Source organism: Haemaphysalis longicornis, unplaced genomic scaffold (genome assembly GCF_048455015.1).
Source record: "Haemaphysalis longicornis isolate Haplotype H1 unplaced genomic scaffold, Haemaphysalis longicornis Haplotype H1 scaffold_2, whole genome shotgun sequence".
Taxonomy (NCBI): domain Eukaryota; kingdom Metazoa; phylum Arthropoda; class Arachnida; order Ixodida; family Ixodidae; genus Haemaphysalis; species Haemaphysalis longicornis.
In genome coordinates, this window is record NW_027526295.1 from 288,890,888 (window position 1) to 288,904,008 (window position 13,121).

Below are 13,121 nucleotides of genomic sequence, written 5' to 3' on the forward strand. Positions count from 1 at the left end.
CCCGATAAATGCAAACATTCAAACACTGCTGTCCATGGCCAGTAAGACAAAGAAAAGCTTGCCCCTCTGTCCATAATTCAGCTGAGATTGTATGCTTCAGCTTTGTTGATTAGAGCTGAACATTTCCATGTAAAAGAGGCTGAGCAAAGGCTTCATTTATTTTGCATCAGCAGCATGTTTTGGAAGCAAGGTAGCTGATGCAGGCAGTCAATGCCTGCCCAGGCAAGGCACTTTCCACGACATGCTGTAGAAGCTCTGGCCATGCAGTCTGAATGGCCAGAGCTTGATGCACCAGGACTACACAGGAAGAGAGACGGTTGAATCTCAAAGGTAAAATGGCCATAACTAAAGCGAGCTACACAGTAGGGCTTGGTGCGTACAAGCCTTCAAGAATGTGTATCAAGCTTGATTGATTGATTATGAGGTTTAACCCACTGACGCTACACAGGCAATGAGGTGCACCGTAGTGGAGGGCGTCGGATTAATTTGACCACCTGGGGATCTTTAACGTGCGCCCGACATCTCAAACACACAGGCGTTGTGTATCAAGTTTCATGACGGCTCACATTGTGGAAGCTAGGCACAGACCACAACAAATATGGCAAAATCCACAGATCCTTTACACACAGAACTAAGTGAAAACTACAGTCTATTGCACATATTTTCTTCGAGTGCAAACGCAAGCATTTTCATTCTACATTATTGCGAGCAGAATAAATAGCAGTGCATTCGACACCTCCTTCTTAAATTTTTTTTCTTGTTGAAAGCGGCACAAACGACATGTGACGCAAGCTAAATAATTAGGAAAAAGTTGCTGCAGTACAGAACCTTTCTATGACAGAAGACGTTTCTTACAATATCCAAAAACGGTGTCTGCAGCAATTTAGTGGGAAATATAAAGCATAAATCCGCACCACACATGCAACCTTCCATTAAAAAGCTGTACAGCATGTTTTCTTTTTTGCTCGTTCACTAATCATAATCACATTTGTTTAATATAAATCGCTAGCATGATGGAGACACAACAGACGGGCATATAAAGAACTTGGTTTAATCGTCTTTATCATGGTATGTACAGCGCACAACATTCGTCTCTGCAAACTGCTGCAACCAGTGGTTTTAGATTTCCTATGCGCCTAGAAATCAGTGCTCGATATACAAAAAAATGCAGGCATGCCTAACCACACTGTAAACAGCTAGGGGTATTCAGCATTATCCATCTGCACCTAAGTGAGCGCCCTACTTTCATCATCACAAAATTCACTTGGCCCCCCCAAAAACTTGAACCGTAAACACAATGAAAGCAGGAGAAAGAGAGAGAGAGAGAGAGAGAGAGAGAGAGAGAGACACAGGGCGGTAGAAGATAAGGGTATAACGGAAAAGTAAGGAAGCATAAACTTGCATCTTCTGCCAAACACAACAAGACTGGTAAGCATTTGTGGCATATAAATTAAAAACTCCATCGGGTCCATTGCCTCTTGTGTGCCAAGGTTAAACAATTGAAGCCTCCTTGAGACCTTTGCATGGAAAATACGGCCTGTCATTGCTAGTTGCGGGTGAACGTCCGTCCTCTGAAACCGAAAAGTTGGAAGAACAGTGAGGAAAACCAAAAATCCTTGCCGTCAAAGCATTGACAAGAGACATTATCCCCATACATTGGCTCGGTTCCCACATTTTGCTCTGACAGAAAACGGCGACTACATTCTATTATGTGTCTGTCTAACTTTCAATGACAAGACCAGATCTTCAGAGCGTGAAAAGGTGTCTGTGCTGATCTCTCGTGGGGCCGATCCGCTGCATCACACACAGAGGAAAATAAAAAAGGATGATCTGCTGCAGATTCTTTATGGGCGTGCAAGCCCATGCTGACACAAGTATTAACACTTGCAGCATCCCACAAGTACAAATCGCAGCCTCTGTGACAGCTCCGTTGCTTACTCTCACAGGTCATGCACTAAGTGCAGATGAACACTCTCACTCCAAGGGAAGCAAGCTCCTTCTTCTATGCTTCCTCTCCCCTCCATCAAATCCACCATTGACTGTGATGCCTCCCACTGGGAATCGCTTTTCAAACACTAATGTGCGCACCACACTACACAGTATGCGCGGCACTACACGTAATGCCCTATCGGCAAGCATCTGAAGGGTCACTAAAGGAAATTCGCTCAGCCTTAACTAGTGGATGCACTGTGTGACTTAAACGAGCACCAAGCACCCAACACTCACAGCTAGGTGCCAAACTGCTTTAATTAACTGCAGAGAAAGCTTGTGCTACATCAGTCCTTTCAACTTTCTGGTTCACGCACAGCACGGGTGGCGTAAGCCTGTTTGCAGTCTGTTAAATGCCCCTGGTGGACTTGCCAGTGTGCTACACTACCACAGCTGGTGCCACTTAACTGTGCAGCAATGTCCGTGGGACAGATATGCTCCTCCTGAGACACATGCACAGCATACAGCTGCTATCTTGGCACTGGTTTTTCTGCCTGCTTGAAAACGCGGCCCCTGTTGCTGGAACTGCCAAGTGTGTAGCAACATATCAGTGCTTTTATTCAGTTATTTATGCTAGTTGCTTCTCGCTGCTTGATTATTCAAAGATTCTAATCGTCCCCAGTGGGTCTGAAAAATTGCTCGCTGACTGTATATGTGTGCTAAAGGAAGAGAGGTAGAAATAACAAATAGAGAGAGATTAAGAAGCATACAACCCTGTTTGCTTCTGTAACAGCAAACAACAAAATTTTTCAAATAAACACCAAAGGACATCTTTTGGGCCCTACGGAGCAGAGAAAATGTTGGTCATTGCAAGTTTAATTCTTCACTTCAACAAAACTTGTATAAAGAAGCGGAACTAATTGCAGTATGCCCCATCTGTAAGCTGACAGATTGATTAGGCAATGTTTACGATCCTCTTAATTGCTCCAATGGTAAGGTAACCAAACAAAACCGTGCTGTGTAATAGGCATCGATGAGGGCAAATTACGCATAAATGTAGTCTGGCTGTTGATTGCCAACAAAATAAAAATGATATTAAAATTGTTTTCAAGTAGCTGAAGAAGGCAGTAGTGTGTGAACAAGCAATCTAGATCCATTCCACAATGCTGCTGTCGCTTGGAGAAGGCTGTAAATATTGGGTAAGCTGATCATTCAAGTAAAACTTGCCGCAGGCTGCACACGGATTTGCTGTGCTTTTCAAAGCATGAAGCCACGGGGACAACTGCTTGTCTTTGCCTTATCTGAAATGCTCAGCCTCTCCATTGTCCCCTCCGTGCTTATCTGCCCTGTCATAGTGAACAAATCGGCAATTCAAGGGCAGATTTAAAGGGCCCCCGAGATCGCTTTCAAAGTGGCTCTGTTTGCATCAGAAATCAAGCTTTCGGTAAAGGTAAATCCAGAAAAAAGTGAAAAGAGATACCTACTCATGAGATGAATGTTATAACTAGAAAACGTTCATACTATTTATAGTCTCTGCGATGTGATTGCAAAACTGGAAGTGAGCTTAGCATGCATGGTTGCCTGCTTGGAGCCTCCCCTATTCACTGCTTTTGATAGCCACCTTGTGGTAGCAACGCAGTGTGGCTACATTCACCATGCAGGTCGGTGGCACACGGCACCAGGCTAATTCAACACGCCAGTGCTGAATCCACATCCATGAATAACTTGGCACTCATCGGGAGTTTGGTGCCTCGTTACTTGTGCGGGTGCAGGGGTATCAATATCTCAATCAAACATACCATAAGGATAATATAAAGATTGCTGCTGTTGCCTGTTTCTTCTAAGTGCAGGAAACATTGCTGTTATCACTATGCTTTCTACTGAGCTGCAAAGCTTTGGGAGGCCCATACAATTCTTTTTATGTTGTAGTCGTGTCACTGCTGCTTGCAGCTATGGTCACCTGCTGTCCACACAAAACACTAAATGCACGTATATGCCCAGTTCTTGGCACAAACATACAAAAAGTGCTTTTCGTGTTTCCAAATGTCTTTACCATTCTAAAAATTGGTTCAACCAAGGTTGGACAAAAATGTCAACCGTTACAGTTCAATGAAAAGCCGGCACTTAGTGGTACTACTACCAGCAGGATATCCCAATTAAGTTTTCCTGCGTTTTGAGGCACAGTTCGTGACAAAGAGAATGATCGAAGAAGGAGCAGGGTATGAAATCAGTTCCAGAAGTAAAGCTGGGCTACCAAGCATGCCACAGTGGAGGGATCCGGATTGTTTTCGACCCCTGGGGATGCTTAACGTGTGGCGAAATCTTGACACAAGGGCATTTTCGCTTTTTGCTCCCATTCGAAAAGCAGCCACTGCGGCCGGGATCGAACCTTTTGGGCTCAGCAGCACAACGCCTGAGCCACTGAGCCACCACGGCAGACAACCGAATCCAGTGGAAACTAATTACATGGCATTGTTGTGTAACGGCCCTAACACAGCCAGTTCCTGTCTCGCAGAGTCAACGTTGTGCATGATGTCTAACAACAAGCTCCAAGTACCTGACATTGTGAATCAGCAACACGCCTAAATTCTAACCCAGAGTTAATTTTGCGCTCCATTTTCATTCTGCACATGAAAATATTGTTGGAAACGGCACCAAGCAGCATATGCGTTGCTTGATTCCAGAGTAAAATTGTTAGGCATTATTTATGGCCTGTTCAGACTTTCAGGTCCCGTTTGAATGTACCAACAAGCCCACACTAATGCGTTTTTTCTGCTTTGACTGCCCTAAATGTGATCAGTGTGCAACGCCCTTCCAGGCATAAAATAATGTTCTGCAGGCACACTGCAATTACTTCCGTTTTGTTATGCAAAATTATTTAAGTTTGCAGGGAGTCAAGTTAAACCTAAGAATTAAACTCAGAATGACCAGCATTTTCTCTGCTCCCTCCCAAAAGACGTTCTTTGGTGTTTGTTTTAAAAATCCTACGGCCAGAATAAACCACACACAATTCCCCCTACGTGCATACACGCAACATGTACTGTTGCAAGCAACAGGTGCAGCTGGTGCGAGAAAGCAAGCAGCCCGAATAAGCGGTAGCACCGTCGGCAGAGAGAATGCGTCCCGTCCCCTACAACGTGCACCTGCGCTGTTTTGCGATACATGCAGTGGCCCTCTGAAGTTGGCGCTCTATAATTGTTACACTTAAAGTGGTCCAAGGAGACCAGGAGCAAGGAGTACTCGGTGCGCTTGTGCACAGTTCCTTCTATTGCTGTCACGAGACCGACTATAATGGAACATGGCAGGAACCTGCAGGAGACACTTTGCTATTGCACCCACAGCCCACAAGAAAACACAAGGGGAAAAAAGTCTACGTTCCAGGTGCACGAGGTATTTGAGAACAGAATGTTAGCTTTAAGCACAACAAAATATCTCCAGCAAAATCAGACATATTTTCACCAAACTTTGCGAAATACTTCTCTTATGGTTTATTTCCATAACTACTCAATGAATCTGCCATCGGCAGAAATAAGGGATTCGATTCAGCTTTGAAAATGGCTGAATGCACGGATCCGGCATTGGCCATTCAGTGAGCAATGGCGGCCTTTGCGAGTCTTGTATTACGTGGCTCTTTGTTGGACACCCCAGACATATGGTAGCCGAGCAGATTTAAATCTAGGGAACTCGCAGGCCACAAGGTGGGGGTAATGTGGTTGTAGAAATTTTCAGCCAGCCACTATTGGGTGACGCAGGCAGTGTGGGCAGGAGCCGACTCTTGCTGAAAGACATATGGTCTGCCTTTGGAAACACTCTCTATCTATGGCTTTACAACGGTAGAAAGCACATCCATGCACGTGGCAGCATTAACGCGGGTCTTTGTGCAAAATACTGTGGCGGCAAGTCGTCACCTTCATTGCCGACGATGGATAACACCACCAGAGATGACAGAAATTTTGTGTGCATCACAGTAGGCACCTCATCAGCGCTTGCGCAAAGCCACCTGTCATTACGGCGGTTAACTTTTTGGTCTTGGTCAAAGTTCTTTTCATCTTAAAAAAAAAGAGCATCCCTGGCTCCTCAGGTCTTTTCAGCTTGTTTATTAGCACGCTCTTGGGCCGGAGCAGACGATTCTCGAGAGTTTTATTGGACATGAATTGCCCCCTCCCCATGACATAGGAGTGGTACCTCAAGTCCTCGTGCATAGCAAGCCTGACACTCGACTCGGCAACGGGGAGCTCCTTCGCAATGGCCCGCTTTGACTGCCCTGGATCGTCACTCATGATGACATGACTTCCAGCCAGCAGAGAAAATCAGGGGTTCTGATGATGTCTGACTGCTGACTGTGCTTTTTCCTTTTCACCACGGATGTCACATCACCGCCACAACACATCAGCTCTGTCCGCACCTTGTAAACGAAAGACTTCGTTAAGTTCAAAAAGGTAGCAGTTTCCAAGTCGCTGTGGTGCGCAGCCAGGGCGACGAGGACTGCATGGCGTTTCATTTCCTCTGTCAACTTGTACGCTTCCATCTTTCAACAAACTGCGCAGTATGCATGACAAGGGGGCGACTGCTGGAACTTTTGGTGAAGTCGAGGGCGAAGCAGGCACCAAGCTCAACAGAACACACCCGGATGAAGAAGACGATGACCAGGCGCGGCATCAAGAGGGCTGCTTTGAAGACGGTTCGCTGTGAATAATGCAAAAATATCTGCTTTTCCCAGACAACGAACGGCCTCCTGCCTTGCCTCCCCGGACGTTCTTCCACACTGTACTTCAATTGCGCACAAAAGTAACGAAGACTGGAAAGAGACGACACGAGACAGAGCGCTCTGTCTCGTGTCATCTCTCTCCAGTCTTCGTTACTTTTGTGCGCAATGGAAGTACAGCATGGATTACCAACTTGCCCAAACCTACCGCCTACTAGAAATACTAAAAACGCATTCTAACAAAAAGAAATCTCAACAGTAGCTGGAGACGTGAATTTGAATGCCGTGGCTCACACATTAAAAATTGCGCGCTTGCGGAGCGCCACCTGCTGAGCGCAAAACAAACCTTCTTGCGCCATAGAAACGTTGAGACGTGTGAACAAAGCACAAAACGTATTCCACACTCTTCCCTTGCTCTTTGTTGTTCCGGCTGGTTTTGGCAGTGTGCAAACAAAGCACTAGGCGTACTCTGCACTCCTTTGCTCTTGTTGTTCCGTGACGTCGCTCCGTGGTTTTGTTGTTCAGTTGTGTTGCGGCCTTTTTTTTGTGCTCCTGGTGCGCGCTGTACGATGGGCCAGTACGAGCTACACAGCCGGTTTTAAACTGAAAGTGGTGGAGCACGCGATGATGCACGTGGAAACTGCGCAGCTGGGCGGCACTTCAGTGTTGACCCAGTGCGTGTACACTACGGGTGAAAACGAGAGGTTTTTGGGTGGTGAACAGGGATCGCCGCGTGTTTCGTGGGCCCAAAGATGGGAAGTTTCCCAGTGTCGGAAAAAATATTTTGAAGTGCCCTACGGCAGGGAAGACGGTGTGCTGTGGGCTGACAACAAATGTGAAGCCGCAAGAGACTTCAGTGAGGAGGACGGCTCCATATGACTAGCATGTTGGGAATAAAAAGGAAATCTGATTACATAATTACCTACGTGTTTTTACAAAAATGGTAAGGCTCTAACAGTGCTTCTCTTAGCAACTTTATTGTATGAAATTTCAACTTTTAATAATCTCTTGCAATTTTTTCCCACATAATAAACTCTCCGCCCAAATTTATGCCGAATTTTCTAGAAAAAAATGGGTTCATTACGCGAGTAAATACGGTATATGATGAGCCTGTTGGTGCCAATGGTGATAAGGAATAGTGTTCTCAAATACCTCGCAAACCTGGTACTGCAATATGCCAGACCAATTTTGCAGCACCAAAAAGGTGAGCGAACTGAATTCACTTCCTTTTGGTGGCCTAGAGGTAAAGAAAAAAATGGGGACGGGGTGTATGGCCGCAATGCTTACGTGATTGTCTTCTTCTCTACAGACTTCGGTTCTGGTCTTGCACGGTTGAGCACCTTGAGGAAGTCGGACGTCTTGGCTCGCATCCGGGAGTGGATGTAGGCCTGCAGTGGATGTGGGCATGCGAGCCCAAATTAGGCAAAGCACTAGCAGGGGTGAGACAGTTGAATCAGATTTGGGAGTAGTTTTTGGAGCCGCAAAATCTCAATTTTGGAGCAGAAGAATTTGATTTGGAGCAGTTATTATGTCCCCTTATGAACCTAAAAAAATCAAATTTTTGGCAACTCAGGGGGAAAAGTGCACTTTTTAATTGGTTTTGAACATACATAACACTGTTTCTGAAACAGCCTTTGAAAAAAAATTTTTTTTTTATTAGAGTACCACAACGTAGAGTACCCCAACGTTCTATTAGAGTACCACAACCTTTTTCTTATTAAGCTTACATAGTGTGGAGCGCCGTTGAAAATACCGAATTGAAAAACTAAGCAATTGTGAGGCATTTTTATTTTCATGCGAATGCCGAAATTATTATTTTTTTAATCCAAGACTCAGCATTATGCACAAGTGTAGAGCAATGGCAAAAGTTGCGCAAAGCGAGGAGACATTCGTCGCACCCCACCAGCGTTCCTATTTCAATCCCCAAGGTGCACGTTCACTACGATCGTAATTTGAGTAACGTTGGTATGTTTAGCCACCTCTCTTTTGGTATTAAACTTCACTTCAGATAGATGAACCATTAATACTAGCCAGCAATAATAGCCCTTTCCGCTATCGGACACTGCTTGGACATTTGCGGCGATGTAGCCTGCGCCGCCCCTTCTGCAGTGTCGACTGTCCCATTCTCGCCGCTCGCAAGGTTGCTGTCAAAGGCAGCAATAACTCAGGGTTTTATAACACCGCCATGAGTCTGAAATTTCACTTCAAGCACGCACCACACCACCCACTCAATGCCGTAACACGGCGAATTCGCGGGCACCACGTTGTTTTGTTGTCGTTGACGAACTCCGTCTTTCGAGTCGCGAAACTTCCCCTAACAGATCAAACGAACAAATGTAATCTTAGCCTCCCCCATAACGAAAAAGCACGGTAGAAATCTAGGAAGAGCGGTCTGCCTAAACTAGAATGAACTAGCCTGAACCACGAGCAAGTGCTTCACCCAGCGGCCATTTTCCAATCTTCACCTCACCAAGATGGCAGTGCCCAGTAATGTCGTTCTGGAGATACAACGCTCCAAAAATTGCCATTTTTTTATCAACTTGAACAAGTAGTTTGTCACCTCAGTAAACATTATTATTTTTTCTACAGGACTTTGGACTGGTTTTCGATGGGAAAACTTTAAAAACGCACAAAATATAACGTGCAACCCGACATTGTGACTTTAGGAAAAACTATTTAGGGAACAATTTTATGCAGGTTTTGTATTGAATGATCAATCAGTTAAGCCTTTACAAACAGCATCACCTTGAGGGTGCTGGAAAATTATGCCGTCAGTAAGCATTTTTCCCCACTGAATACTGCCGCGGGAGCGTTATAATCCTTGGCTCTCAGACTGTTTTGGAGCAGTTTGGCACACTTTTTGCAATTTTCAAGCTTTTGCAGCAGCCCGGCGCAGAGCTAGTCGGATCTAATTCATGTTTGTCTGTCTGTTTCGTCTGTCCGCGCTTCAAACATGAATCATATCCAACTAGCTCAACTTTCTGTTTTGCTGAAGCGCTCGTGTTGTCCTCTTGTGTTTCGTCCGTCCGCGCTTCAAATATGAATCAGATCCCACTAGCTCAACTTTTCGTTCTGCTGCAAGCGCTCGTGCTGTCCTCTTCTTGTGTTTCGTCTGTCCGCGCTTCAAACATGGAGCATCCTGGCGCAGGAAAACAAATTTGTACCAAACCAGCGCAATATGCACAGCTGTCTCGCCCCTGCACTAGGCAAAACAAAGCCTGACAGAAAGAATTTTGAGCGGTGTATATTTTTTGGCAAATAGTGGCCACAGCTACAGGAGAGGGTTACCAATCTCCAGACAAGCTGCACTGGAGTGTGAAGACGGGCTAGTTGGTTCACAATCATGATCCAGACAATGCAGACAAACCTTTACATGATGCCAACCAAGGGCTACCACGTTTACGTATGCACACGTTATGTTCGTGCTGCGCCCGGCAGAGCCAAAATGACACAGCAAATGCTAAGAGTGGCTCTGTAAATGCACGGAACGTGGAGCGATGGTAGACTGCTTTGCTCATGGGTCGTCTGAATGGCCCAGGCTGAGGAAGAAGGGAGGATAGGGACATAGGAGACACCACCTTCCCCCTGGTCCCTTCTCCTCTTAACCCATCAGGGGCACAGGAATGTACCAGCACCACAGCCACTACTACTACTGTCTAAAGTGGCATTTTTAGAGGGGCTCACTGGTCTTCGCAGTTAAGCTTCAGAGCAAAGCTTTCGTGCCCTCACCGATGCCGTGGTATGCCAATACACCCTGCAGGGAAGCCAACCTTCTCCAACGATGATGATGATGAATGATTGTGGGTGAAGTGAAAGCAAAAAATGCTTCCCGTGGCCAAAACCAACCCTGGGTCTCTCGCGTTCTGACTGCTCCATTTTCACACGGTCGAAGTGAACGCCAAGCAGCAGGCACTGATTTGTGCTGCACACCCCACAGCCAAGCGTTAGGCCTACGGACTGCACACCCGAGAGTTGCTGTGGGTGTTCTAAAAAGTGCTCGCACGGTGGGATTGGCCAATCAAAGAATCCATCACGACAAGCTTTGTGTTCAACCATCATCGGCATTAGATGGAGGGGTGCAGAATTTTTTCAGCATTACACCTGGTCCCATGAAAAATACCAGACATACAGTGTGGACTTCTTAAAATGTATGTGGCGGGAGCCAGAAAGAAACTGTGCTACAATTGGTACTGCTCTGTACCAAGCAATTCTTATTTAGCATCATTCAAGCAAACACCACGGGGGCACAATGTTAATTTCACTTTTTTTTTCACATGATCTGCTGCTGCAAAGTTTTTCAAAACAGTAGGTGTGGCTTCAACTTTATATATATATTTTTGTTTTTGAAAAAGCGCATTTGCCAATCCCTGGTGTTTGGAAGAATGGCAGCCATACTGGTGGCATTAGCCCAGCCAATAGTGCTGGCGCAGTGAGATCAGAACGCAGGCTTTTGTGACTTCTGCCTTATCTTTTTCCCCCTTTCCAAGGTGAGGTTAAGGCAGAACCTGCACTGCATTCGGTGGCTGATTCCTCCTTTCTTCTTTCCCTTTCTTTGGGACCCTGAAACGTGCCAGTTGCTCTGGTTGATCAATGGGATCCTCTCCAAAATGCTCTACGTAACTGGCATCGTGCTTCGGGCGACCGCATTTTAAAGGGACAGACAACCGATTTTTGTCGCGTATATGTTCTCTAGCTCATATGAAAGCCAGCGTTTTATATAGCCCGATAAGTACAAGCAATTTCTAAACAAACTGGTGGAAACAATTTTAATTTGGCAGCAAACTTCCTGAAATCGGAAGGGTGGCGGTTCGTAGTGTCGAAACTTGACACTACAATATGTGTCCCTGTCACGTGACCTGCAAACCTAGCAGCTACTGTAACTGCTGAAACGTTTATTTGCGTATTGAAAACCTTTTAACACAAGTATTTGTACAAGGTTAAATTGTATATGTATTTCTAAACATTATTCTGAAATTTTTAAAGACACGCCGCCCGCCGTCGCTGGGTGCCTCTCAGCATGCCTCTCAGTGTGGCTAACTGAGCCTCCACGCCCAGAATCAATGGCCGCGTTCAGTAAACAGACCCAGCGAAGGAGCTTTGACGATTCTGCCTGAATCAGCGGTGTTTGTTCTGCCAAAATATTTGATTTCAGTTTCCAAATACACCAACGGCAGCTTTAAAAAAAAAAAAAAACCGTCGCGCCCGGGGAGAATCGAAGTTCCCGCATCCACAACGTGAAGCCAGATTCTACCTATCGTCTAGCCCAACAGATGGAGCATTTGTGCAAAATAGACCGTTGCATTAAAAAACACATAAAGGAACAGGAAAGCCTGTGATTCAAACTTTTTTTTAGCTGGGAACAAGTTTTTAAATATCGTTTTTTATATCGCATACAGACAAAAGTATGTTGCCAAGCTACTCTATGTCATGGTTGCCAGCATTAGTTTTGGGAGGGACACATACGGCTCGTAGATCAAAAAATTCGATTTAAAAAGCTCTAGGGAGTTATCAGCAAAACCGTTTCTCGTCAAGGTGCTTTAAGTGATGCCCTTTCATTTGGGATAGAGAATATATACTCGACAAAAATCGGTTGTCTGTCCCTTTAAGCAGTGTGCTTCTGCCTTGGTTTGCATGAGAGGCAAACTGGTGGTCACAAAAGCCCACACCATATCCAGTCCCGCACTGGGAGCGGTTACATCATAAGTGGTCTGCACTGCACTGCAGTGTGTTGATCACAAATATAGAACAAAAGCTTACAACTAGCAGTTTGAAATATGCACAAGGATTTTTGTAAAATATCTGATGTTTCTTTATAAAAACTGCTGGCTGCGTGCTACACATTTTTCATGCAGCCATTATCTAAAGGAAGCTAGGTGTGCAATAAGGGATCTTTCCCACTTGTAGCCCCGTTGATTCAGAATCTACAAGGCAACATCTGGATGGCTACTTCACTGCATATGGCCTTGCCGCTGGCTGGTGCCCCAAGATGAAAACACTGCCTAACTCTTTACGACAGACAACAGTTCTGGGTGCCAGTGTCGGTGAGAACGACAAGGATGTACGAACCAAGGAGCAACACGGAGGTCTCCCGACAATGTTTAAGGATACCCGTGTGCTAAGCAGTGGCGACATATGGTATGCACCATTCCAGATACTCCCACTGGTTGTAGCAGTAGGAAAAGGTGTTGCCCACATGTACTTCACCTTCAAGCTCGCTACTACGGAAGGCGGCACACAGGCGACACTTGTGGTTTTTAGGACAGAAAAAAACCTTGCAGGTGTCTGTGTCTTCCCACGCCCCTTCCGCTGCCCTGTTGTTTTCATTCCCCAGGAGATTTTCAAGCACTTAGAAGTGCCGCAGAAAAACAAGGGACCAAGTGCAGCTCTTTTAAATTCGTGCAAGTATATACCAACTTTACCTAGAATGCTTGCCAAGGGATATTACGTAATGAAAAATCTCCACTTGAGTGGCTGGTCTCTACAAGCA

The 13,121-nt window shown here is 45.6% G+C and overlaps 1 protein-coding gene across 1 annotated transcript in view; it reads right to left on the reverse strand.

Annotated features, from left to right (window-relative positions):
* Positions 1-1,035: 1,035 nt before the first annotated feature.
* Positions 1,036-13,121, reverse strand: part of Arpc2 (Actin-related protein 2/3 complex, subunit 2) — a 39,809-nt gene continuing 27,723 nt past the window's right edge. Inside the window, exons 9-10 of the mRNA XM_077700868.1 lie at positions 7,922-8,022; positions 1,036-1,571 (exon numbers count right to left, since the gene is read on the reverse strand). Of these exons, the coding sequence (XP_077556994.1) occupies positions 1,547-1,571; positions 7,922-8,022 (126 nt within the window). The 3' untranslated portion in view covers positions 1,036-1,546. The remainder of the gene's footprint in view (positions 1,572-7,921; positions 8,023-13,121) is intronic.